The 27,653-nt window shown below is 39.7% G+C and overlaps 1 protein-coding gene across 2 annotated transcripts in view; it reads right to left on the bottom strand.

Annotated features, from left to right (window-relative positions):
- Positions 1-8,499: 8,499 nt before the first annotated feature.
- The window catches only part of HNRNPLL (heterogeneous nuclear ribonucleoprotein L like), a 31,097-nt gene continuing 11,943 nt past the window's right edge, over positions 8,500-27,653 (bottom strand). For both annotated transcript variants that reach the window (XM_030448092.1, XM_030448093.1), the window contains exons 4-13: positions 22,938-23,023; positions 21,745-21,841; positions 21,584-21,656; positions 17,574-17,645; positions 15,418-15,635; positions 15,136-15,257; positions 14,496-14,697; positions 13,489-13,546; positions 13,278-13,376; positions 8,500-11,625 (exon numbers count right to left, since the gene is read on the bottom strand). In XM_030448092.1, coding sequence (XP_030303952.1) covers positions 11,570-11,625; positions 13,278-13,376; positions 13,489-13,546; positions 14,496-14,697; positions 15,136-15,257; positions 15,418-15,635; positions 17,574-17,645; positions 21,584-21,656; positions 21,745-21,841; positions 22,938-23,023 — 1,083 coding nt within the window. In that variant the 3' untranslated portion in view covers positions 8,500-11,569. The remainder of the gene's footprint in view (positions 11,626-13,277; positions 13,377-13,488; positions 13,547-14,495; positions 14,698-15,135; positions 15,258-15,417; positions 15,636-17,573; positions 17,646-21,583; positions 21,657-21,744; positions 21,842-22,937; positions 23,024-27,653) is intronic.

Below are 27,653 nucleotides of genomic sequence, written 5' to 3'. Positions count from 1 at the left end.
GGCTGGGTTGGAAGGGACCTCAGAGATCATCAAGTTCAACCCTTGATCCACTACCGTTGCAGTTACCAGACCATGGCACTGAGTGCCACATCCAGTCTCTTTTTAAATATCTCCAGGGATGGAGAATCCACTACTTCCCTGGGCAGCCCATTCCAATGCCTGACCACCCTTTCAGTAAAGAAATTCTTTCTAATACCCAACCTAAACAAACACAAAATATCCAACTTAAACAAACGCAAAGTAGTGTCAAACCTACTTAAGACAAGAATTTGTGTCACTTTTCAGTGCGGGAGGTGCAGCAGCCAGCCCTGAGCTGCAGACTCCTTCCCCCAGCTGAAGTGCCAGAGATAAAACAATACACGCGGTCCCTGGCACTCGACTCAGAACAAAAGGTTCTGTATTTCTTGCTGCCACCTGCTGTCCCCTGCCAGCAGGGCAGCTCCTGCTCAACTCTCCCTGCCAGTACTGCCCCAGGAAGTCCCAAGCCTGGACCCCGAGGAAACACACCCTGGAAAGCGTTGAAGGGCCCCAAAGCCTGGTTTATCCACCCAGAGACACTAACAGAGAAACAAAAGCAGTGGCTTCCATGCCTTAATTCTCTTGGCCACATGCTTTAAGAGTGGAGTTGATGGAGTTACCTCTGATGTTCTGCCTGGCAGGAGGAACCCAGCTGCCACAAATTGGGGCCATTTTCTTCCACTGGGAACCCACAAGTTTTGTTGTTTTGTGCATCTTCCATTTGCAGCCAAAGAGCAACTTTGAGCACAAGCCAAGAGACATCCCAGGGGGGCAAACTGGGCTGTGACTGGTGCCGTGGAAAGCCCCCAAGGGCAAGTGGGAAAGGCTGTGCAAATCTCAGTGTGCTGCAGCACAAACAAGGCGAGATTGGCATAAAAGCAGCAGGAGCCAGAAGAGGCATTTTATTTGTAATTCCTTGAGCAACAGAGGGCAAGGTGATACAGCCTTTATACAGCTGGGAAGAAATGGGGTGTAGATAACTCGGAAGAATCGATGCGGCCACTACAAGAACAGTTTGAGCAATGCACAGACAGCAACTTTACTACTACACTAAAATTGTCCTTTCAGTTCATTTCCAAGGGTGCTAGGTAGGACTTGCTCATATTTGCTCTTCAGCTTTTTATAGGGGAAAATTTAGCTTGTTACAACAGCAGTCAGATATTCAGGGACACTCTAGAAAATTAAACTCCATTTGGTGCTTCAATGGGAGTTGCCAGGGGGCATTGCACCCCACTCACACATGCCCTTCCAGAACTCAAGTGATCTATCTATGACATCTCTTCCTTCAGTTTGGAATTCTGTCCACAAAGGGACTTAAATGCAGTCTCACCAATTCACTTTTATATAATTTGGATGATCATCATTCAGAAGAGGTCCAGGCGTAAGATGCAGCTAGGCCAGCCTTGCAGAATAGTGGAGGATCATACTGCAGGCAGGCAGGGAAGCCAAATGCATCCAATTAATTCACCAGGACTCAGGACCTTGGAGGCAGAAACTAATTCACAGACAGCATCTGGGTACACACCCAGGTGGGTGCTTATCAAGGACTGCTCCTTGCAGACTGATGTTGTGGGTCCACAATTTTCCTGATGATCTCCAGGTGAGATTGTCTTCATTTCAGTGGATTCCACTCCCAGACCAGTCACTGCTGATGCTCAACCCCAAGATGAGCATGTCTGAATGCAGTGCTCTCCTTGCTCCAGCCTTACGTGCCACATGAACACACCAGCAAGAAGATGCTGTCAGGCATTCACCTTGCAGCCAGTGACCCTTAGCCCTGGGAAGTAGTTGCCCACCTTTGCTGTTTTTCAGGACAGACCAACCAGGCATCTTCCTCCCTGCTAGCTCAACCCACCACTGGGAAGGAGGGGAGGCAAGAGATGTAGAGAGAGGAAATAATAATTAAAATTAAAATGAGATCTATGCCTTCTACTTTGAGGTAGTCAAGTTTCCTCCTTCAACTGACAGAAAAATAAGTTGAGGAGTGGGCACCAGGAAGCATTTCAGGTGTTAAGGGATCTGGTCCAGAGGGGCAAGTCAGCTAAAATGCTGCACAAGCCTGAGCTGCAGGTGCTTGGTCCTCAACAGGAGGACTTGCTCCTCCACAGAAGCCTTTTATATTCAGCTAAACATAGCAACTTAGGATCCTATCAGCTGGGCTGTGCCTGGCACAAAGACTTGGGACTGCACACCATGTCAAGCCATTTTTGCAACCTCTTTATTAGATGTTGTATTATTTATTTACATACAAAACCTGAGAGGTACCAGGAGAGAGAGGAGAGGCAAGTCTCTTGGGAAAGGTCTATAAAGAAGCAGCTGAAAAATGCCTTTCCAGCAATAGCTGCCCTATCCCCTTCACTGTCCCCACCTCCTCATCACTCTCACCAGATTCCTGACAGAAACCAGTATCTCCTGGCCCCATGCAGCCCAGCAGGCAAAACCTGTGCAGGGAGCAGGTTATTTACACAGCCTCAGCTCCACACAATGCCAACAACCAGTCCAGCGACATTCCCCTGCAAAAAGTGCAGACTTGTTTGAGAACAAGGGCAGGCAGGTTAGCTTGGCCTGGGAGAACCAATGCAATGCCCAAGGTCAAGCAAGCTGCATGGGCAAGCTACTTCATTTCCCAACTTCACTAGGAACAGGGCACTAAAAGATCTTGAGCCTCGTGCATTCACCATGTGCAAGCCAGGTACACAGAGTTATCCCGTACTGAGACCAAAGCTACCTAAATAGCATGAAAAAAAAGAAAAATCCATTTCACAGCAATCAATCTACCAGGCACCTGTCTGTAAAAGCTCAATCAGCCTTGCTCTGAAAGCTTCTCTGCTTTACAGGCCAGCAGCTGAGACATTTGAGGTTGCTCTGCACTGCTGGCACGACTGGAAGCCAACATGCAGCTTGTGTTTCTCTTGCTGCTTTTGTCAGCTCCCTTGTTAAGACCAGCTAAGAACAAGATCTCCCAGGTGAGCAGTATCAGTCTCTCCACCTACCATTTCCTCAGATCTCAGCAGTGAAACCTGCTCTGTACTTGGAAAGGACACAAAGCCAAATGCAGTGGTTATCAGCTTGGTCTCCGTGTCACACAGCCCTAGCTACAAAGCCGATTCAGGGTTATTGGCAGTGTGTTTTACAAAAGGTACATAGATTCCCCATTGAGCAGCAAAGGACAAGTGTAGACAAGTTTCTGAGCCTCTAACAAAACTAGGAGTTCTAGGCAATTTGGTTTTATGGCTTTACTGTGTCAGGGCAGACTCCCACCACTCTGGTTCAGGAGCTAACCTCCCAGCTGGCAGACCTAAGCTTAAACCTCGTACACAACCCAAAGCAGGCACAGAAGTAGATGACACTTGTGAACACTGATCTTCATGGTATTTAATAGGAATTGGGCCACAAAATGTCTGGGGAAATGGGAAATACCAGTACCTCAAGAGAAGTGCCAGACAGAAACAGCCTAAGTGCTTGCAAAAATACTTAAGAGCAGCTTCACATGGAAAGTGACTGCTTCTAAAGCAGCTTAAGGACTAGCCCCTCTCAAACATTGGTCAGCTATGAGCAGCTTAGTGGAGGAAGGTCTCCTGCCAAGGCTGTTGGGATGGCAGGATGCTACAAGAATGAAGCAACTGTCCCCTTGGAACATAAAGCCCGACCCCACAATACACACTGTAAATAAACTGACGCCATCAGGGTTTGCTCTGCCCTCTGTATGAAAGATTTATCCTTTGCTGGGCATTCCCTGGAAAGGTCTATAAAGCAGAGCTCCTGGAAAGCTGAGTCTGTTTTCAGCAATAAAGAAATGGAGGTTGTGCTGTCAGTCTCAAGACAGGAGCTATCACTCATCCCTTCCTGACAGTCTAAGAGAATTAAAATTGGCCTCTGTGGTCCCTGCATCCCCTCAAGTATTCCTGTTTCCTAGGAAGTTTAAAAATGTGCAGAAAACAAGACTGATAAACAAGCTTTGTTTAGAAGCTTTGAGAGATGTAAGAGATTTTTTTTTTCAATGACAGGGTTATCAAAGATGCAGATACCAGAGCAGAGGTAATGGCAGAGGCAGACTGAATCAACACTGAAACATGGTGAGTTACAGCCTGTGCTGGAGAAGCTAAAAACAGCAGTCAGACTTAGCTGTCTTTTTACAAAGACACCTTACTTCTTTTCACAAGAGAAACTTGCCCTTTAGACTATTAGGGTAGGTTTGTTGTTTTTTTTAAGTTACTGATAGATTGAACATATAGCTGAAAAAAAGCAAGACTAGACAGCATGTTACTCTTCAGAGCTTTGAGGTGAGGTGAGGTAAGTCAATAGCACAGTCATAAATCTGCAATCCTGTGGTTAGTTCTAGTTGCTTCAGGTTAAAAGGATAGAAAAGACAAAAAGGATCCTTAAAAAGACACAGACAAGTCTTTGTCTATATAACAAAAAGACTAAAAACCTCCACAGAATAACAGAGCAAAAGCAATATATTTAAGTACAACTAAAATATTCCAGTTTGAGCTCTATCCTCAGACCTCAAGGGTTTGTTTTGGATTTAAAGCACCCTCAGAGAAGATAGGTCAGCATGAATTAAAAGCTCAGTGAAGGATTCCCACCTTACACTAGTGAAGTCTTAGGCTACCATGTTTTCAGACAGAAGCAATGCAATAATTTCAAAAAACAATTATCCAGGTCACTGTCTGACCAGGCTACTTCTTGAGACACTCCTCTCAAGCCTTTGGACAGGATGCTTATCTAAAGCTCACTGATTTAATCTGATTTAACAATTCCAGTGCTGTGGTTAAGAGAAAATAGAAGCATAATCTATATTAATTATATGCAAATCTCTGCAGCCATGCCATTAAGTTTAAAACATCCACAAGTTTACATTTAGATGATAAAGCATCAACTAATACAAATAATGCTTCCTTAAATACCCTAAGTCCACTGTACTAACAGCCTGAGTGACAGAAAATTCAGGAAAGGAGAGTTTTAGCAAGCAAGCACCCCAGTGAATAAGTCTGGGGGTAGTCTTACTTGACTACTATCTACTTACATTTGAGGGAAGCACAAAGATCTGCAATTTAATTTTCTTACTAGCTTTGAGACCACAAAGGGAAAGAAGAAAAAGCGGAGAGAAAATAAACAAGCAGGTAATGATTTAAATGAAAGTGAGTAATTACATTCTGTATTCTGCAGCAGCTGCCAACCTCAGGCATCCCCCATGCTACAAGCCAATTTCAGGTTTTTGTTCTGAATACTGCTATACCACCCTTGCCAGGACTTATTTTTCTTCCTGGATCCTGAATGCTTTGGAAAAGAGGGTTAATTATCTTGCCCTTTTAATAGCTGCTGGCTCCCTGGCACATTCCTGCAGGGGTACTCATTCCCTTGCATGAAGATCCACTCAAGTCTGCAGCTGTTCCATGAACACCAGGGAAGGAAAAAGTTACATAAATCATGCCAGAAATTAAGACCCAGCCTCAGCAGCTGCAGCAGCCAGGAGGAAGAGCAAAGAACCTGCCTGGATGTGTGGCACAAGCCCAGGGAGCTGGCTGTGAAAGGCCCTAACAGGAAGGCTTGGCACAGCACAGATACCCTGGCTTTCTGAACACAAGAAAGAGGACTGAGGTTATTTCCTGGAGAGGGACATGGCCAAGGCACAGCACAAGTAATCTGGCTGCACTAGGTTCCTCCACATCCTGTGGGAATTATAAGTCTTGGAGAAAGATATCTTCTGCTTTTAGCAGGGGAAGAGCATTACACATTAGGAGACTTAACCATAACAAATATTTTGTTATTTTAAATTGATGATACAATTATCTAGAAATGGAAGCTCTTAAGATACTTCAGCAGTAGAACTTGGGGACCCTGAACAACTCTATTTCCAATTACAGAATGAAAGAATTGTTCTGGTTGAAAAATACATTTAAGATCACTCAGTCCAACTGCAACCTAACTCTCCCAGCCATTAACCTAACTCTCCCAAGTTAAGTGCTTAAACCATGTTCCCTAAGCAACACATACATGTCTTTTTAACACCTCCAGGGGTGGTGATTCAAACACCTCCCTGGCAGCCCAATTCAGTGTTTAATTACCCTTTCAGTGAAGTTTCTTCTAATATTCAGTCTAAACCTCCCCAGTGCAACTCAAGGCCATTTCCTCTTGTCCTGTTGTTTGTTATTAAAAGACCACCTCACTACAACCTCCTTTCAGGTATCTGTAGAGAGTGACAAGGTCTCCTCTCAGCCTCCTTTTCTCCAGGTTGAACAACCCCTCAGCTGCTCCTCACAAGGCTTGTTCTCCAAACAAGCTTATTTTCATCTCAGACTTTGCCCCCACCAGCTTTTGTAGGGAACCCAAGTGGCATGCTAGATACATCACATTATCATGTGAGCATTTCTGATCACCCCTCTTCACGAGTGTCAGTTTTAAAGGTGCCACTGAGAAGGTTACTACATTTAGCATGCATAATGTTTAACAGGTGGGGAAAAAGACACAGACATTTCTGGTTTTACAGATGAAGAATGACAAGTACTTCACAATTCAGACTCTTCTGGTGAATACCATTAACATTTTTCACATTGCAGTCTACTCCCAGACCATTCCTTACAGAAGCAAAGGTAGGCTGGGAAGAGTCTAGATAAATTTACAACATGTTGTCTTTAACAATTAGGAACAAAACCAGCATCAGCTAGAAGGAATTAATGAAGTGAAAAACACCTCACTTCTGAGATAGGGTGGCCTTAGGTGAGAGCCTGTGTATCAGACCACTTCATCGAGCCGCAGTTTCATGTCCACCTCTCACCCATGTCAGCTCTACTCTGTGAGAGAGAAATACAGGCCTGATGAGCTGTGCTCACTCCTTGTTCCTTAGTGCCTTCCTTCCAGAGGTCTTGCAGCACCACTTGGGCCTTGCTTAGTCAGGATCATAGAATCATAGAATTGGCTGGGTTGGAAGGGACCTCAAAGATCATCGAGTCCAACCCTTGAACCACTGTTGCAGTTACCAGACCATGGCACTGAGTGCCACATCCAGTCTCTTTTTAAATATCTCCAGGGATGGAGAATCCACTACTTCGCTGGGCAGCCCATTCCAATGTCTGATCACTCTCTCCGTAAAGAAATTCTTTCTAATATCTAACCTAAACTTCCCCTGACACAACTTACGACCATGCCCTCTTGTCTTGTTGAAAGTCGTCTGGGAAAAGAGACCAACCCCCACCTGGCTACACCCTCCTTTCAGGGAGTTGTAGACAGCGATGAGGTCTCCCCTGAGCCGCCTCTTCTCCAGGCTGAACAGCCCCAGCTCCCTCAGCCTCTCCTCATAGGGTCTGTGCTCGAGTCCCTTCACCAGCCTAGTTGCCCTCCTTTGGACCTGCTCCAGGACCTCAACCTCCTTCCTGAACTGAGGGGCCCAGAACTGGACACAGTACTCGAGGTGTGGCCTCACCAGGGCTGAGTACAGGGGCAGAATCACTTCCCTGGACCTGCTGGTGACGCTGTTCCTGATACAGGCCAGGATGCCATTGGCCTTCTTGGCCACCTGGGCACACTGCTGGCTCATGTTCAGCTTCCTGTCAATGGGAGGATGCCCTCCCATTCACTCTTGAACTCTGCAGCAGATCAGGCCGTACAAAATACTTCTCTCATGCTCTTATTCACTGGCCTCAGAGCAACACAACTTACAATGGAGGAGAGCATCCCAGTACCAGCAGCTAACCAACACACAGAAAGCACTCTGTGGAGCACCAGACTGCTTTTCCCTTCGTGCCTTTACCTTTCTTTAGGATTTCTGCCACCAAGGGGACCCAAATCAACACTGTTGATACATTTTTGCCATGTATTTGGTGGGCACTATCTGTGCTTCTATGACAAGGTGCCAGAGCATTGCTTGGTCACAGCTTCAACACACAAACTGGCATCTGCAGCCCCTGCAAGGCAGGTTTGAGAGCAGGACTCCTAAGTTAACTTTTATACACAAGATATGTGAAAATGGGAGGCTCTCAACTGTAGTACAGCTGCATCTGGTTTAAGGTAAAAACTGGAACAATAACATTTTGTCCCCTACAAATTCTTCACAGGTAGCTGTGCCCGTAACTAGTGTTTTTATTTTCCCATGCCTTCTTGCACACTACCTCTGGCCAGAGCCATGCCAATGCAAATAAGATTTCTGACACTACCACCTCTGTAATTGCCACAATAAACCAATAGATTAAGATGTAAAAACCTCAAAAGGCCAAAAAAAAACCCCAAACAAACAAAAAAAACAACCCACTAGCAGTGACAGATATAAGAAAACTAGGTATTTTCACAAGAGGACACAAAAAAATCCCAAAGATGATTAAGCACATCAAACAACTGAAATAATAAATAAAATTTGAGCAAGCATGTTTATGTTCCCAGACTTCTATGTATTATTTAGCATAAGAGACTGGGTGTCTCCTGCTAAGCCATCACAACATTAAAACAAGTTCAAGCACTGTTCACAAGAAAACACACAGCAGCAAAAGGAGCAAGTTGCATTTAATTACAACAAAGAGGTTTCAGCCAGTTACAAGCCAGCCTACTCCAAACATTATCCCTTACCAAAAGCAGGCTTAGTGACACCACATTAAGTTGTATCATTCCTTTCATCAAGGAGCACACCCAAACACTTCTTCAATGGTTTCTTTTAAATCTTGTCTTATATCAACTTAGTGATACACTCTATCTTGCTGTGGTGGTATAGAAAGTCAAAAAGCAACTATTCCCCCTTCTTACATATAAGAACAATAAACAAACAAGGATTAGAAGGTCATGAGAGAAGACAAACAGATCTCCACCTCAATATATCATTTACCTCCAATGAAAGGTGATCCATTAGAAAAAATAAACTTTTTTTTTTTTTTTTAACAATAAACAGCAGAACAGACATGAAGATATTACCATGTAAATGCCAGCTGCTTACAAGCAGGCAATGTGCATAGCAATGTTCACTCTTTTACTTCTATGGCTCGTGCAAAAGAGACAGAAAAAACTGCACTGAGACACCTTAATGGTTTAATTTTAATTAATACCACTGTCAAATGATAGACAAACTTCACTCACCTTGGAGCAACTAACCTTTCACCTGTCCCACTGTTTTGGCTCTAAAGAGCATGAATAATAGGTGAAAACAGACCTCATTAGTGGAAGGAGGAGACCAACCTCATTCCTCCCTGAACACAAGCATCCACCCTTTTAGGCACAAAAGAACACTGTTTTCTTTTTCCAGCAAAACACCAACAAGGAATCTTTCCTATTATCAGATTTTACATTAATAAGACTAATATTTTAAACAGAAAGAAGCCTGAACAATTTTTCAGTCTCCTTTCTTCCCTATGTGGCACATGTTACTCATCTTCCATTTGGGACTTCCAGCTGGTATCAAGTCCTCTCATACACAGCTGGAACTAGTCTGTCCTCTGATCTGGGCAGCCACAGACTTTCACCTGACTACCCTAGGCACTAAATGCTGTGATCCATTGAGGACAATGAAACATTAAAGTGCTTGTTTTGTTTTGTTTTAATGTAAAACCTGACTGCTTTAAGGGTAACTCATCCTCCTCTATCCCAAACTGCACCAACAGATACCATACTATTTTAATGCTCAACTACAAAAACAACTTGGCTTATGAAACTACAGCAATAGCGATGCAAGTTATGACAGAAGAGACAGGTTTCCACAGAACATTCAAGTTGATGGAAGAGAAATGAATGACAAGGAGACCTTTTGCTGTTGAAACACTAGATAGCAAAGAACATTTTTCACTGGCACCCTGCATTTTCTGTTGGTAAGCAGCAAGACATGGCACATAGCTTTCTATAAGCTGGAGCTCTGTGGAAGCCATTTCTTGGGGAAAAGCACTGAAGCTGAAAGAACTATCAGTGCCCCTAAAATACATGTCAGTTTGCCACCTACCCAGACATGTGGCCAGTGTTACTCCAAATCCTATGCAGAAAAGCTGCCAAGGAGCAGCTGTCCTTCAGCTCTTAGTTCAGATATAACAGAAGCCTAACCTGAATACCTGAAACACAAACAAAATGGAGGTAGATAGGGCAAAATGGAATCATTGTTGATGACAAAACCTGAAGAGTCAGCTGACACATTTTCCTTTGTATGATAAGGTGTATTTGCCTTGAAATTAAGAATCAGAAAAATCCAGCCTGTATTTAAAGACCTGTACAATGCCCGTAAGACAGAACAAAGAACTTGTGTGATAAAATGTAATATATCTGGTAAAATAACCTCTCTGATCACTAAGTCTTACAGAACCAGAAGAAGCCCTAAACACCTTGCTACAAATTCAGAAAAGGGAACAAACTCAGAGCCAAAAAGACAGAGCCCAGACTTCCCTGCTTGGCTTCCCACTTCTGGCAGTTTAGCCCAAGTGAGACAGAACTCCAGTTCCAGAAGAGAGAACAGAGGTTTCAAAGTACTGGGACAGAGCAGATCATCTTCCCTGAACTGAAACACTTCTCACCTTGTTAATTTCACATCATGTAAATAGTTACATTGTCTGGATCTCACCTAGATTACCTCACTTTAATACCTCAGTTCAACTGAGGGGCTAGACTTCTGAATTCTTTTATGTTCATAACATGATAAAACATACAAAAGAAATATCAAATTAATAGTCCAGGTATAAGAGCATGGTGGGGCTTGCTTTTTGTTTTTAACTATTTTTACCACCTTGGTTTCTATTGTGATCAATCTTCTCCCACATCCAACTTTTGCCATTTAGTATGTCATAAACACTATTATAAAAAAAATAGAGTCAAGAGGATATGTTAAACATTGAAGATTTAAGTTTGAAATATGGAAAATGAGGATGAACACACTGATACAGGCTTGCAATTTTAATTTTAAAAGGCCCTTATGGTGGGACTACCTATAGATGGCATCATGCTAATGCAAATGGAAAATATTTTTTTAAAAAAACTAAAACCACTTTAAATAAGTATGAATTCACACCCATACACATGTACGTACTTAATAATTGTCTACATTAGCTTTGTCTGAACTATAAATCAAATATACTACTAAAAATTTGGTATGTGCAACATTAACCTGGTTAAAGCATTTTATAAATACAAGCTTTTAAGTATTGCAACATACTTCACTACTTAACATACTGAAAAAACAAGTTCTACATTTAAAATTCTGATGTAATAGTTCTATCTGCCAATTAAGACTACAAATGGAAAAATACTTGCTAATCTTTAACATTACCAGAAATGCAAATACATTTCATTTTTGGAAAAAAACAATCTTGTTTATACTACTGGTGCTTCTTTAGACATTTGAAGATACTACACTAACAAAATACAAACTTTGTAGTAAGCTTACAACATGTACTTCTCAGAGGCAAAAAGAAAAAAATCTGTTTTGTATTTATGAAGAAACATCCATTTATTATAAAACAAGATAAAAGATATTAGAATTAAGTTGAAACAAGGCAACATTAGAAGAACCACTTTAGAGCTTTGTGAACGAAGTGTAGTTCTAAACTTGCAAATCAAGATGAATGCAGCTCTTAACATGTTGTCCTCTTCTCTATAAATGGGATGAAGTAGAGAAGCAAAGCTTCAAGGTATAAGGGTTGGAGCCATCTGTTAGGAGACAACATACAACATACTCAGAATGTTTTACTGAGCACAGCTCTCCTGCTGATCACGTTCACATTGTATAATCTGACAAATTCACCGATTTTGTAGCTTTAAGGGCCATGCTTCCCCACCTAACCCTGCCAGTGGTCCACAGACACCAGGTGACCTGTAAGGAGGTGTTCCTGACAGTCTACCAGCATTTTTAAAAACATAAATACAAAGTGATGGGTCTCATCGCAGGGGCATGTAGATAGAATTCCCAACGTTGTACTATAAACAAGCACCACTCTACCATTTATTGCTGCCACTCTTCCTAGCTGAACTATTTATAGAAGTAGTATTTAACAGGTAAATTGATAAAACAGGCAAACATCTGATAATACTTCAAAGACACAAGCCACTGATATTTAAAGCAAGTCAAGGCTTAGAATGTGACATTTCTATCACAGACTGAGCAGCCCTGAATAGAATTTACATGTGTTTGACTGAAAAAAGAACAAAGACCCAGGGATGGTGGCACACATTTGCCTCTCAGGTAATGGAAGATATATCCTCCTGGTTCATCCAGACTCAAACAATCTTATTACAGAAAATTTTAACCAGCAGCTCTTGCTTTAAAATACTGACTTTTCCTACAATAGATGTATTTGATTATACATTAGGGTTTGCCTTTTTCATGTTGAACAAATAAGTTCTTCTGCTGTTGTTACCTCTCCAAACTGAAGTAAATCTGAAATCGTGAAGATTATGCTACCTTTATTAATGCTACCTTTATTTATTATCCCTAAAGTATATTATTATATACTTTATTATATATATATTATATACAGTCTATTATTGAGAAGCTGGACAGAAGGGTGGGAGGTGAGGGGTGCATGAGGGGAAAGAAAAGATTTGAACTGTTAACACTTGACAAGGAGACTAATTTATGATAGTTTGGAGAAGGTAGTTTAAAATAATAACAGACACTGAGCTAGATTCAAAGTTACACCTGTGAACACCCAGCAATATTCCATTTAGTCCAGGAATCTATCTTAATTGCTTAGCCTATACTTGTTTAGCAGGTGAACTCCCCCTCCATTCTTACTGGTTTGGAGCTTTAGTCAGCTTGGCCTCACAATTTCTAATTTGAAAGAGAACCCACTACTAGAGCAGTTCATTTACAGCATTAGGCTGTGCAATTCAAAGACTCTTCTGCCCAAAAATACTGTAGATTTCTTTGCATTTATTGTGAAAGATCTAAAAATTACTTATAAGACATTATCCATTAGGTTTGATTTTGATGACAGTGAATTTTAATGCTTTTCTTGCCTGACTTCTTTTTGTCCCAAACAAATTTCTGTTCCATCTTTCTGCAATTTTTAAGTTGCAGTGCATATTTTGATTTCTATAGATTGAGTCAAAAACTAACAAGAGTGCCATTTAGTTAGTAACTATTAAACCTAAAGAAGAGATTAAAGACTGCAATATATGTCATACTTGTATACTGTAATATATATGTGGGTTATATATATGTAAAATGCAGCATACATACATACAGTAAGAACAACCCAGATTTTAGCTGCAGAAGTCTCACCTTTTAGACAGGAACCATCAACCCAAAATTAAAAAAGAAAAAGACCTTAACAGCAGTAAGATCAGTAAAATTTACTTACTTGGAACTCTAATCTGGTAGTGATTAAGTACAGTGAGAGCTTCCACTGCATCTGTCTTACATTCCCACTCCAATAAACCAGACAGTGTTTTGGCAGAAGCTGTCAAGAAATAAAAAAGGAAAGGAGAGGATCAGTAACATCTCCTCTCAGCATATGCCCTTACTAAAAGTGGAATCCAAGTAATTCCCCAAACAGGTGAAAGTTAACTTACGTTTTGGATCAAACACTTTGTATTTAATAAAGCTGAGTACTTCATGATCCTCACATAACTGTCACAAAAATAAAATAAGCGGTAAAACTCCAGTAGAAATGCACACATACACACTATCAAAAATTCCAAAGATACTGGACATACAAAAAAGGAAAATAATCAGTCTTTAAGAGAGCTTCCAAGAATTTATGGCAAATTATTTTAAAAATATGCTCAGAGTGGTAACTCATTAGAATACCATTCTATAGTTTGCAAAAGAAGGCATATCTGTTCTGTTCCATAATAAATAATATTTTATAGGTGGAAAAATTGTTGGGACTACTGGTATCACTAGTATCTCAAACAACACATTTAAATAAAAACAAGGGTTTTTTGACATTACCACTTGAATAGAGCAGCTCGGAAGTTATACATACAAGCACAGCATTCATGAACCAGAGCTCACTTTCAGAGCTTGGGGAAAAAAAAAATTACTAAAATTACTGAACTGAAAAAGAAGTCACTGAATCATCATCAGCTTTATCACTACCTCCACTTGAGAGGCACACTATTGCATGTTTTGAGCATCCAGAGTTCATTTAGTTCTCAATTGTGCAAACTATTAGACCTGCATGCTTCTCTCCATTCTGAAACATCCTCGCAAACATCCTAGGGAAACCATCTCAGGGAGTCAGTAGGTCTTTTGCGAATCCTACTCTTAACTCTCCCTGTATTTGGCTGTGTGAGTCTTTTTCACTTTCTTCACAAAACAAACCATATTAAGACCCTCAACTTCATTTTCAAGATCTTGTTTCCCACATTAAAAAAAAAATCTAAAAAAATGTGGAGAGAATGTCAGAATTGTGAAAATATAGCAGCTTCAAAGATTATGGATCTATTTAAAATAAAGTTATCTTCTAGTTGCTATGCTGCAATTATCCCAGTTATATCTTTTTAAAAGTAGCATAGAGTAAAGCTAGGATAGACCCCTAAAACACTTGTATTTCACAGTCATTTCAACTGCCTACCTTTACAAATGTTTCTTCAGTTACACACAAGGGAACATTATAATAATGCAGGACACAGGAAGGTGGTTGGATGATGTTCTTAGATGCTTGGCCAGCACTGGTGAAGCGATTATTCTTACTCATTGCAAAATCCTTGTAACTACTTGTGCCATCCTCCAGTTCAAATATCTGGCTTGGAACTACTGAATGCTGTTTGGAAACACTGGGAATTAAGGATACATATATGCAGTTAAAAGTTTCTTAAATAATTAAGACTTGTATACTTTGCACACAGATCAGTGATATAACCAGAACAGAGCTGACATTCCTCTATAACAATTTGAAACAGAGAAAGAACAAGAAGGGATGGATTACACACCTTCCTTAAAAAGCAACAAAACAACTTGGAAAATATAGTTAAGATACATTAGGGAATACAGTTTATTAACTTCCAATCCATGTAATGCCAATGCATTTTATTAATATAAATAAAATAATAGTAAATAAAATTCTGGACAGTAATAAAGTAAATAAATGATGGTTGTAAATTGTAAATAATAACATCCACAACAGGATAATGGAATGATGGGATATTCTCCATTAGCAACCTCATTCCATCTGCCCACTGGTAGACTTATTAATCTGATAGAAACATATTTACCAGACATTAAGTCTCTTTCCAAATAACTTGACGTTGTTGAGATGTGTGACAGCTCTTTCCACAGCGTACTCATCACCCATTTCAACGAGTGCCGTGCCTGGAATAGTCTTCATAAACTTCACCTAAGACAGATAAGGGAAAAAAATGACATTGCAACAAACAAGCTCATCAGTGGTTTCATAACTTAATAGGAAATATTTTTACACAATCTCAGTCAGGCTTTTCCCAAAACAATTAAAATTACTATAGTAGTTTCCAAGTTTCTAATAAGTTACGCCTTACCTTCTCAATGTTTCCATACAAGCAGAACAGGTTGAAGACCCTTGAACAGTTCATCTTTAGCTGATGCAACCCACTAACCATGACAACTGACCCAGAAGGATTTCCACCATGCATGTAGGAGGAGGATGCCTGAGGCAATGGATAAGCAACAAGTTCTGGAGTGTCCCGAGATCCCATTCGGTACCGGCTTGGCAAGGGCAACAAAGGACCATGTGATCCTAAGGAGATGGAAGACCATGCTTTGATATTGTTTGAAACAAGTTTCCCTACTGAATCAGGCATTAAACCCCAACTACATAATGCACATTAAAGGGGATGGGGGCCCCAAAACATAACAATCTTACAGCTGTTTCCATTAATTCTCTTTCCAATTAAAAAACCCAACACACAAACAAAATACAAAAAGAATAACCTCCCTTGAATTCCCTTTAATATTCCAAGTCTCCTCCTGTCCAGTTATATTACTGGACAAGTAATGAGAAGCTGTTTCATGGAATTGTTTTTTATACACAACAGGAAAAAAAGTATTTCAGTAATTACAAATAGAAACCCTCAGTAATATTGCCACGTAGCTACATGACACCAAGAAAGCATATTACAAAGTAAAGAAAACAAACAAAAAATGAGTGAACATTTTAGCCAAAGGCCAAGAGAGTATATGACACAGACCCCTTCCAGAGACAAGACACTTCCAGAGACAAGACTGCCTTTCTACAGCTAATTTGGAAAAAATAGGAATGCTTAAACCTTTGCATTAATGCAAAATGAAGCTGTCCTATTTCCCAGTACAGGTAAAATGAAAAGTTGCACTAAAATAAACAATTTATTTCCCTTTTATTTTTTTTCTTATGCAGACACATTACTAGTAAGCAATACTTCTATTTATAGAAAACACCAGTATTACAGACTAGAGAGAGTATCCCTGTTCTGAGAAAAAATACTGTGAAATACACATAAGTGTAAGAGTTTGTCCTTTTCTTCCCCTTTCACTAATGAGAGGGAGACTGGTATAGGAGGAGACAGCCACATTACTTAAGGTGGAAAGGCATCCCAGAAGAATGAAAAAAGAACATCAGTGAATACAAGGTGGAACCTGAAGTTCTGCAGAATGGCAGAACCTTTAGAAAGAGTAGGTAGAAAGTCAACCTACGGTGTAAAAATATCATAAATACAAAGAAATGGCAAAGAAGGAAGAAAGAAAATCACATTGTACCTGACACTTAAGAGAATAAATTACAAAAGTCACATGTAACGGGGGACATTAGATTCTCAACCCTGATGTTGAGAGATCTTTTTGATGTTTGGACACCTTATTGTAGACTTCCAGTATCTGAAGAGGACCTACAAGAAAGCTCACAATGGACTTATTAAGATGCCAAGTAGTGATGGGACTAAGGGATCCAAACTAGAGGAGGGTAGATTTAGATTGGGTATTAGGAAGAAGTTCTTCACCCTGAGAGTGGTGAGACACTGGAACAGGTTGCCCAGAGAGGTGGTGGAAGCCCCATCCCTGGAAGTTTTTAAGGCCAGGCTGGATGGGGCTCTGAGCAACCTGATCTAGTGGGAGGTGTCCCTGCCCATGGCAGGGGGGTTGGAACTATGTAATCTTAAATGTCCCTTCCAACCCTGAAAATTTGACAATTCTATATTTTGGCCTAACACATGAAAATGACAGCAGCTCTTCATTTACAGATAGCACCAGAAACAACTGCAGTACTTTACAGCATTAATTAAAAAAAAACCAAACAAACACCAATGTAATATAGCCACATAGCTGTACTTTTTCAGAATTAACTTAATAAGAGGAAACCCAAAGGCCACAATTCACAGCTTTGCATGCAAGAACATCTGTGAGTTTGATACATTGCATCAAACTACTGATCAAATTACATTGCCACTTTCTAGAAGAAATTTGCTTTCCCACTACACCTGTAGAGCCAGATGCTGTCTGAGAAAGGAAGAGGCAGGGCAATAAATGCACATAAATTTCAGTGAATCACTAGCATTTTCAGAGTATCAACTGACAGCACCACACACACAGCACAGCAGTGAACTACTCACGCTGTAAGGGTCCACACTTAAGCATTGATTCAGTATTTAGAATTCAACATAATATGTAAAGAAATCATAATCACCTCTGATCCTATGTTACTTACCATAACCATCATGTCTAAATGATGATGGATGCTCTCCCAAAATAGCTTGCCTCTGGCGGCCCTTCCCTCTGTCTTACATATGGGAAGGGAAAGAAAACAGTTTAGTATGCACAACTAGGCAATTACCTCTCCAGATAAGACATAAATCTTCTAGTTAAGAAGCAAAAAAAGTAATTTGAATCCTTGATCATTTTATAATCAAGTTCTCATTCATTACACGTCTAGAACCACAAGCTGTAGCCCTGGAACACCAAAATTACGAGACTGCCATCTGTATAACAAATTGCATTTAAGTTGATTTGGGGCAGTGGCCAACGAGAAGATGCAGACATTTAAAGTTTATAGAAATACCCAATAGTTTTCCTAAACAGACACCACACATTAGTATAGATAACACCATACAGCAGGATTTGCCTATGTGTCTCTTAAAATAAATTTGAAATGCAGTACTTTTGAAAGACAGTACCTGAATCATAATATTAGCTTCAACAGCAACACATTTTCAAAGTGGGCTTCTTTCAAGAAGTTTCAGCATAAGCCAACAACAACCTGTATTACATGGTTTCATAATCAGTAAACAGAGAGCATTACATATGTGTACATACATATTTACAGAACACCTATTGACTTTATGGGCGTGCTGAAAGGATTGTACATTATTGTATGATCAGCAGCACACAACAGTTCAACTCAAGAAAAACATCACTGAATAATGCACTTAAACAACAGTAAATCCTTTAAGAAAACCCAGTTGTCTAGGATATAAAGTTAAGCAAGGGGTCTACATTGCTGGAGTAAAGCAATGCATCACAGCCAAGACAGTATTTTCTAATCAGATCCTAAGAAAACCTAAACTTGCAGATTTATTTGCGATAAGCAACAATTGATTTCTCACAATTAAAAAAGTCACGTTGAGAAGATGGGGCAAGACATTCATCAGTTCAGAACAGTTCCCAGAAAACTGAAGTATGACTGCTGAAAATGGCAACTCCAGCCCAATGCAGCTGGAGGCACTTCCCCTGAAAAACAGGAACTATGAGCATTAGCCAACACAACAGTGGAAAATGAAAATACATTTGTCCTTTCTCCTTAGGGTTTTGAGGACAGGCTCCAAGTCAGATATTTACTTTGGCAACAAAGCCTGAAGAGGTGACACTACTGCATGCCTTCCAATATATATAAGGAAGATTAGTTTTGTAAAGTTTTTGTTTTCCATTCCTTTTTCAGAATAACATCTCTGATTCTTGGCTCTGGAAATTAAACAGGCAGTCCCATAGAGTACTTTGAGCATTTAAACTGTATGCAGTAATCTTCTTTCAGAAAAATCAAGCTTATAATTCCAGTCTGTGGAGCTAAATCCTTTGAAACTGCACACAGTTAAGTTATATAGTAAAGGACCGTATTTGTTAAATCAAGAATTCTAGGAGAGTAGTTTGACAAATACTTCCACCTCCTCATAGTGTAAAAGACCACTGCTCTTTACTGGTCACATTCTTGTTCCTTCCTTAAACACAGACCCTCAGTTGTTCCAGTAGAAATGCTTATGCAAACAGGCACTGAAACATGAAAAGTGATCTGCATTAAAAAAAATTCTGAAAGTCCCTTTATAATTTAGTTTAAAAAAAAAAAACAAAAACAAAAACAAACAAAGCAGCTCCAAACTACAGTTTGAACTTTCTGGCTAAAAGCACATTAAAAGTCAGGTGATTTTTCTTCTTCAGTTCACTCTAACGCAACGTGGGTTCACAGCAGCAGGCACTTGTTAGGAAGTTTACTGGAGAAGTATTATGGTAAGCCTGTAAGTTGTTACAATAAAGAATTAAAAGCAGCTCCTAAAAATCATTAGCAAAATGCGTTTCCTCTCCAAGATTTGAGGGGGGGGGTGTTAAATTCTGAAAGGATGTATTAGCACGCCTGTCCTCAAAATCAAATTCCTTTGGACTATGATCTTGTTTGCTGCAGTCAGATCCCTGCAGCTAGGGTGACATCAAGTTCAAAAGCCAAACAACGCTGCTGCAAAAGTTGAAACACAAATATGAAAACTCTCTCTCTTGCAAAAAAAAAAAAAAAAAGGTCCTGGCTTACTTTATGGGCAAAATTGCTCCAGATGTCTGCTTTCTCAAGAAAATCGTTCATTCAACAATTTATATTACCATTTATATTCTATTTCCCATAAATGGAAATGGGCAACAGTAAAGGAAAAATTATTCTATATACAATGTATTTATATATATATGTGTGTGTGTGCGTGTATATATATATATATATATAATGGTATAAGTCTAATTCTTTTCCTTCCATGCAGTAGAATAATGTATAGAAAATAAAGACAGGCTGTCAAAGTGACAAACATAAAACAGAAGAGTAGAGTGAGAGTTTGTGAGAAAGAGCAAATCATACCTATCCTAAGTTTTTCATTTTCCACTGTTTTCTTTGGCTTGGGGAATATTTAGTTCATACAGCCATATCTATCTGCAGACCAATTACATAATGCAATTAAATGCACAGTGTTACAGGTCAGCATCCAAACACTGCAATAATCAAAAAGGGTCAAGTTAACACTTCGTATTTTTTGAATTCAAACCTTCAGAAGTTTCTCTTGCCCTTGAGTTTCTTTAAAATCCCTTTTGTAAGTAAGAAATTTGAGAAAAAAAATTGAATCCTGATAGAAATAGTCATAAGCTACAAACTGCAACCAATACTGTAGCTCCCTTGTTAACTTTTTACAAGCACTTTATTTTGAAAATTCAAGCCCTAAGTTTTTAGTTGTACAACAGTTTTACAAGCCCAGAGTCTCTGCAGAATCACTGTGAAAGTGCATCTCAAGTGAGATGGTCAAAGCTCTGTTTCTCATATCTTTTCGTAAATGGTTACTCTGCCTTGGACACATTACCTTAGTTTTTCTAACTTTACATTGCACACCTTTTTGTACATGAGTTACTGAACACTGCACTCAATAGTTACAGATTTTTTTTTTTAAGTAAACACTTTACAAGAATTATGCTACACAGCAGTTTGTCTTTACATATATAGTCATAGTTTCCACTGGCATGAGTTAAGATCTGGTAATTTTAACAGCTGATTACTTAGGAGACAGTATGCCTGTACCAATTATGAATCTACCTATTTTAATAATTATAACTGAGGGAACCTATCTGATATCGCACTACTCAGTTCCAACTATCTACAGATAAGGATTAAATTTTCCTACGACTAGACAGTATGTACACTGTTAAGACTGAATGCAACTCTCACATACATCAAGTAATAAAAAGATTACAATGTCAATGGTATCAATGAAAAAGTTTCTTAATTTTGGGGATTCTAAATTTTTCAGTTGTAATTTTAAGGGAAGTAAGACCAGCATACATACAAACTTGAACAGAATGGGTACAGTCTATCATGTTATGCATCCCATACAAATCTGAAGTACTGAAAGTGTCCTCCTTTAAAAACTTGTGGTGGTGATGCATGCAGTATGCAGACAAGGTGAATTGCAAGTCTGAGTTTTTTTCATAGGGTTTTTATTTTGTCTGTTTGGTGTTTTTTTGGTTTTTTGCTGATGCCGATGTGGTGCATGATGAAGTGTAGAGTCAGCCTGCTGAAGTCCTCTATCCTTCTTAATGGCTTGTCCAACATAGGGGGAAAAAAAAAAGTAAAAAAAAAAAAAAAAAGAGTCCTTTCGAAGGAGAAGCAGTGTGCAAGTTTGTAGTTTGTAAGGAATAGTCTGTACCGGGTTTCCTCTCCTCCAAAGAGAGAGAGCTGCTTGGAGAAATGCAAGTCCTTGAGAACTGCGAAGGTGCTTGCAGGTGTGGGCTCCTTGTTGAACTAAGTGGCTCAAGCACACGGGAGGGGGCACTAGGGCTCAGGGTTAATTTCCTGACGTGTGAGCACAGACTCCAGCAGCACTGGCTTGCTTTGAAATGACTACTGCGATACAGCCTGACCACGCACAAAGGATTGTCATTAGTACAGTCAAACATCTACAGCAAGAATGTATGAAAACCTACCTCGTCGGCCCAGATATGGTTTAGTGTAGTCCCAACTATCGTTGTCGTTTCTAATGACATTTAGCCGAGTTGGCTGTTCAAATAAAGTAAAAGTGGAAAAGGTTAAGTCTTGATTATGTGTATTTTTCGAGTAAAATTAAAAGATAAGGTCCAAGCATTACCCTTGCATATTCAATTTTTAGTGTGCAGCATCCTGCATAGATATCTGCTCCATTGAGTGCAGCCTTCGCCTTCTGGGCACAAAACACAGATTCAAACATACAAATCATGTTAAGGATTTTCTTTACCAAGTATCTTGTTCACATTCCTTTCTTCTGATATGGCTTTATTTCTGTAGCCTGCAAATATTTCACTACTGTATACCTTCCAAGAACTTCATACAAACGCTAATATAAAATTACTAACCAGTATATATGGGTTCAGCTTACATTAAACATCTGCTCCAGAGATGCAAGCAGCACATAAGACCATTCATAAATCAGCAAATTCTTCAGTGTGGATGAGCTTATGCTATTTGTAAGCATAAGTGCAAACGTCATCTAATCCAGACAACACAGCTTAACAAACTCAACACACAATCATAGAAATTCAAACTATGGTCTGTTAGGACACAAAGTTTGTCTTCTGCATAGACAAACAATAATTAGTTTGTTTTACAGAAATTAGGACAATTCTTTTTGCTTGGCAAATCACCAGTGCAGCCACTGGTTAAGTTATATGTTACAGAAGTGATCCACTAATAAAGCCTGCCACATCAGTACCATCTGAAATCACTGCAGAATTTCTGAGATTTTGGTATCATTTTGTCGACACAACAGCTTAGAAATAGAGGGCACTGAGTCTTGAGGGAGAGGGCTGTGAGAGTTTTATGAACAAAGGCATAATGATATCAGACTTCGGACTTGGCAGACCACAGTAACACATTAACAACTCTGAACATTCATCCTATGTACAACTTAATGTTACAAATACAGTAAACAGCAGGGTAACAGAGCCTGGTATTCTCTCAACAGGTGATAAACAGGTCAAGGAGCCTAAGTTTGTCTTGTGCTTCATTAAAGACAGAATACTAAGACAAGCAGCCTATATTAGAGCTATTTTAAAATAGGAGAGCTCAAATTGTACCTCTGAAATCTGTTACTCATTTCTTCAGTATCAACACAGGCAGAAGCCATGAAACTTGTGTATTATGTATTGTCAAAGCTGTAATGTATTTCACATCTGCAATTTCACACATTTACCAAGATCTCTGTTGACAATGTAATAATTTTGGCAAAGATTTAAAAAAAAAGAAAAAGAAAAAGAAAAAAAAAAACCAAAACCAACAAAACCCACCCACACTTAAAAAGGATATTCAACCATAGCTTGTATTCCATTTCTCTTGAATATAACAATGCGCTGAACTTTTCCAACAGGGTTGCATACAGTATACAAGACATCCTAAGAAAGAAGAAAAAAGTATTTTAAGCAGATAAGAAATTTTGAACACGTGAGGTTCAGAGAGCATCTTCCTGCATTGGCATTTAAATGCCAAAGAGCAAAGAAAAGCCTTGTTAACCTTTCAGTTATGATTTTTCCTTTAAAATTTATACATTCACCAATAGCATTTTCATGGATTAATATCATACAGGCAGTTGAATCTTAAAGCCAGGAAAAATTTTATACATACTCATGCAACCACTATTTTAACAAGTATCTTCAACTGTGTTAAAACCCAGTAATTGCATCCATGTCTCAAGCTGTGCTCCCTTTTAAGCATTCACTGCAGCAGTTTTACCAAAGCAAAGAGACAGTGACACTGGAGTTACACCACGTTCAATTTCAAAAGACTCTAGCAACTGAGGGGGTTTTATATTGTTCATATTCCCTTTCAGAAGAGTAACCAGAGGTAGTCCATGATGTAAGCTTAGGAAGCTTTCCAAATGAGAATTTCAATCGTTTTCACCTGAATCAAAGACATTCCAAGTGCTTGCTGTGCTTCTCCATTGAAGAGAGAGAAACCTGACAGTAAACACTGGATTAATGCAAACTCACTCTTAACACTTTGCTTTGACAAGCATTTATCTGTATCTCAAGGAAACAGTAAAATTCAAGACCACCTTCAGTGCTGCAGGGCAACCAAACAGTAAGGAGAAAACCTCGCCTTAATGTATGTACAGCAGGCAGGCCTTATGATGTGGTGCTAGGAGGACCAAACAACAGTGGATTTATTACAAGTGATCATGGTAACAGAAACTAGTTTGCAGCACACATCTGGACAGGAAGAAATTTTAATTTTAGAGTTTATTTTAGAGTGACCATACACCCATTCTCAGAACTCCCAAGACTTAAGATCTAAAGCCTGAATAAACGGGAACTATCATTTCTTGAAACAATTCACCTGTTAGATCAAGTTCACATAGCTGAATGCACCTTTACTAAAGAGTCATTTTCATTACTAAACCTAGCCAGCAAAGGTAGCTGACATCTCAGTGAAACAGTCTATTATGATCTATTTTTCCCCTCCTTTATTAGGAAGAAACTCCCAAAATGTTCATTCCAAGATCTCAGGGTACATCCTCAGCTTTATTTGGGGGACAAAAAGAGAAGGGGGAAAGGAAGCAAGAACAGTATTTATTATAATTTTCTGCATAATAACAGAGTAATTGAGAGGCAAAGGGGTGGCGGGAATGCTGGATTACTTAAAAACAAACAAACACACCTCCCTCCCCAAGAAACTAGAAAGAGGATGTCATTGCTGGCTACAGCTGCAGTAGTGTAACGCCTGGCTTCTATGAAGTTCTATAAGCTTCAATACATGGAGGTATTATCACTAAAAAAACCAAACCAACAAACAAAAACAAACAAAACAAAACCCCAAACCCCACAACAGGATTCTCAGGGGTCTTGTTCCAGACACTCCAGTGAGTGTTTTGCATAGCTAAATGAAGTAAGCAGGGGAAACTGTTAACCTTATGATTTTCCTAATGCAGACACTTCTTTTTAGAAAGGACTCAGGCAGCCTGAACCCCTAAAATATAAGATTTAAGATTATATATAGGCATACTTCTATGCATACTCAAAGAGTACAAACAGCTGCCCCCCATCTCCTCCTGCTTGGCAAAAGAGACCTGAAAACTTTCCAGCTCCACATGACATTAATTTTCAAGCATATGACTTTCTTTTACAATTTGTCTCTTGGAAAATTTTCCACCGCCACTTAATTAAAAAAAGCAAATTGCCATTTAAAATATAAGCTCTACTCAAAATGCCATCAGTACTGTCAGCCAGCAGGCACACACAAAGCTTGATTTTGCAATTTTACTTTTTTTTTTTTTTTAATTCACATTACTAAATTGAATGATTGACAATGTACAGTAAGATGGACTATCTTAAATAAGAAATTAACATTGCCATTATATACACACTAAAATATCATAAATAAGCAGATGGAGCAACCTCATATTGCAAGAGGTTGACAGGTAAGCATAAAACATTTAAATTGCTTAGGAATACCACACCTTTCCCATGCATGTACATAAGGTTTTAGAAAGTGACAATGCAGAGACAACAGCGGAGGTGAAGCTGAAGAGACAGTACTGACCACAGGCTACTCATCTCATCTCTGTGCCCAGCAAGATTGTGGAACAGATCCTCCTGGAAACTATGCTAAGGCCAACACTAGGAGCAAATCCTGCTTGACAAATTTGGAGGCTGCCTATGGCAGGGTTATAGGGTTGATGGGTAAGCGTAAAGCAACTGATGCCACCACCTGGACTTGTGCAAAGCATTTGACACTGTCCTGCAAGATATCCTTCTCTCTTATCTTGTCCAGAGACAAGAACTGGACAACCAGACCACTGGGCTGATAAGGAACTGGTTGGATAGCTGCACTCCAAGAGTTGTGGTTAATGGCTCAACGTTGAAGTGGAGATCAAGGACAAGTGCCATTCCTCAGTGATAAGTACAGGGGTGCTGTTTAACATCTTTGTCAGCAACATGGACACTGGAACAGAGTGGACCCTCAGCAAGCTTGCATATGACATCAAGCTGTGCAGTGTGGCTGACATGCTGGAGGGAAAGGAGGCCATCAGAGAGACGTTCACAGGCTTGAGAGGTGGCCCGTGCCAACCTCAGAAAGTTCAACAAGGCCAAGTGCAAGGTCCTGCACCAGGGTCAGGGCAGTCCCAAGCACAAATACAGGTTGGGCAGAGAATGGATTGAGAAGAGCCTGAGGAGAAGTCTTGGAGGTCTTGGCTGATGAGAAGCTCCACATAAGCAAGAAATGTGCATTTGCATCCCAGAAAGACAGCTGTATTCTAGGCTGCATCAAAAGATGTGTGGCCAGCAGGTCTAACAAAGTAATTCTGCCCTTCCAATACATTCTTATGAGATCCCCCACCTGAAGTACTGTGTCCAATTCTGGGGGCCCCCCGCGTAAGAAGGACAAGGAGTTCTTGGAGTAAGTAGAGAGGAGGGCCACAAAGATGATCAGAGGGCTAAAGCACCTCTCCTATGAAGATGATCTGAGAGAATTGGTGCTGTTCAGCCTGGAGAAGGCTCTGAGAAGACCTTATAGGAGACTTCTAGGAACTGAAGGGTACCATTTTGACCTGTGTGAGTGCTGATTTAGATTGGACATTAGGACAAAATTTTTCGAATTTTTCACTGTGAGGGTGGTAAGACACTGGAATACATTGCCCAGAGAAGCTGTTGATGCGCCATCCCTGGTAGTGTTCAGTGAGAAATTGGATGGGGCTTTGAGAAGCCTGGTCTAGTGGGAGGTGCCCAAGCAGAGGAGTTGGAACTAGCTGATCTTTAAGGTCTCTGACAACCCAAACCATATGGTTCTATGACTGCAGCAGAAGGGAATGCTTTGAGGTCTGTTTTAACCCAATTTTCTGTCCTTACAGACAGATCCATGACAAAGTCCTGTCCACAGATATGGAAACTGGGAAACAGAACTTCAGACCTATATATGACAGGCAAAACCTTTTCACAACATCAACCCCTCATGACAAAGGAATGGAAAGCAATTAGGAATTAAATTCAGTAAACTTACTCTTCTTGTCCTTCACTGCCACACTCCTCTAAAGAAAATCTGTCAGGAAAAACACTGGGCACAATTGTAATTGAAGAAAAAAACTTACTTAGCTTTATCTACAATATACCCCTGAATAGACTAATTTATCTGCAAAAACTGTAAAATGTTCACAAAGAAAAGCTCTTAAGAACTATGAAGCAGTTATTTTTTGCAGTTATTCAAACTTACCACTAAATTGGTTGCAATTTTTCACCTATTATGCCTAACTGTAGTTCTAATTTAGGGAGAGAAAAGTGTTGAAGAGGAAGAGGTAGTGTTAGGCTTTGTGGTCTTGGGGTTGTTTTTTATTTGGTTATTTTGTTTGTTTGTTTTTCTCTTTTAGTAATGCAGACATTATTATAAAAGAGACATTCTTAAGTTAACTGTTTTTTTAACCTGTTGACCAAGTGCAAAATTTTTACTTTCCTCATCACATTCCTAGCTGGTATGGGTACAATTGCTCTTTCCAGTTGCTATGACTACACTATTTTCAACAAGACTAGTCTACAGTATCTTCAACGAGCTCTGGTACTTGCAAATAATTTTAGAAATATGTCTGTTTCTAGTGCTTACTGGTTGGCGGCAGCATGAAGGATTGGGTTTTGGGAGAGTGGGGGTTGTCTGTTTGTTTGCTTTCAAAAAAAGAGATGCTGTTCTAGAGGCTTAATCCTCAGAATTTCCATGAAACTCTCCTAGGCCAGAATGATGCTCCTGCTACCTGTTTCCTCAAGCATTTACATTCAACTAAGCTGCTTATGAAAGCAAAATTTTAAATGAATGAATGAAATGTAGTTTGCAAAATACACAGTATAGTCACAAGCAAAGAATATTTTAACTTAGTCAGTGGATTTGTTCACACAGCTCAAAACAGGTACACGTTTAAGCACTGATGAAAAAGCATCTCATATTTTGCTATGCTTTTGTATAAAGAAAACCAACAGGAGAAAGAAAATTCACCATCCACTAATGAAACAACACACAAAAATCTACCGATATTCACAATACAGT

Source organism: Calypte anna, chromosome 3 (assembly GCF_003957555.1).
Source record: "Calypte anna isolate BGI_N300 chromosome 3, bCalAnn1_v1.p, whole genome shotgun sequence".
Classification (NCBI taxonomy): Eukaryota; Metazoa; Chordata; class Aves; order Apodiformes; family Trochilidae; genus Calypte; species Calypte anna.
The sequence above is the reverse complement of the archived record's forward strand: the minus strand, read 5'-3'. Positions and strand labels throughout refer to the sequence as shown.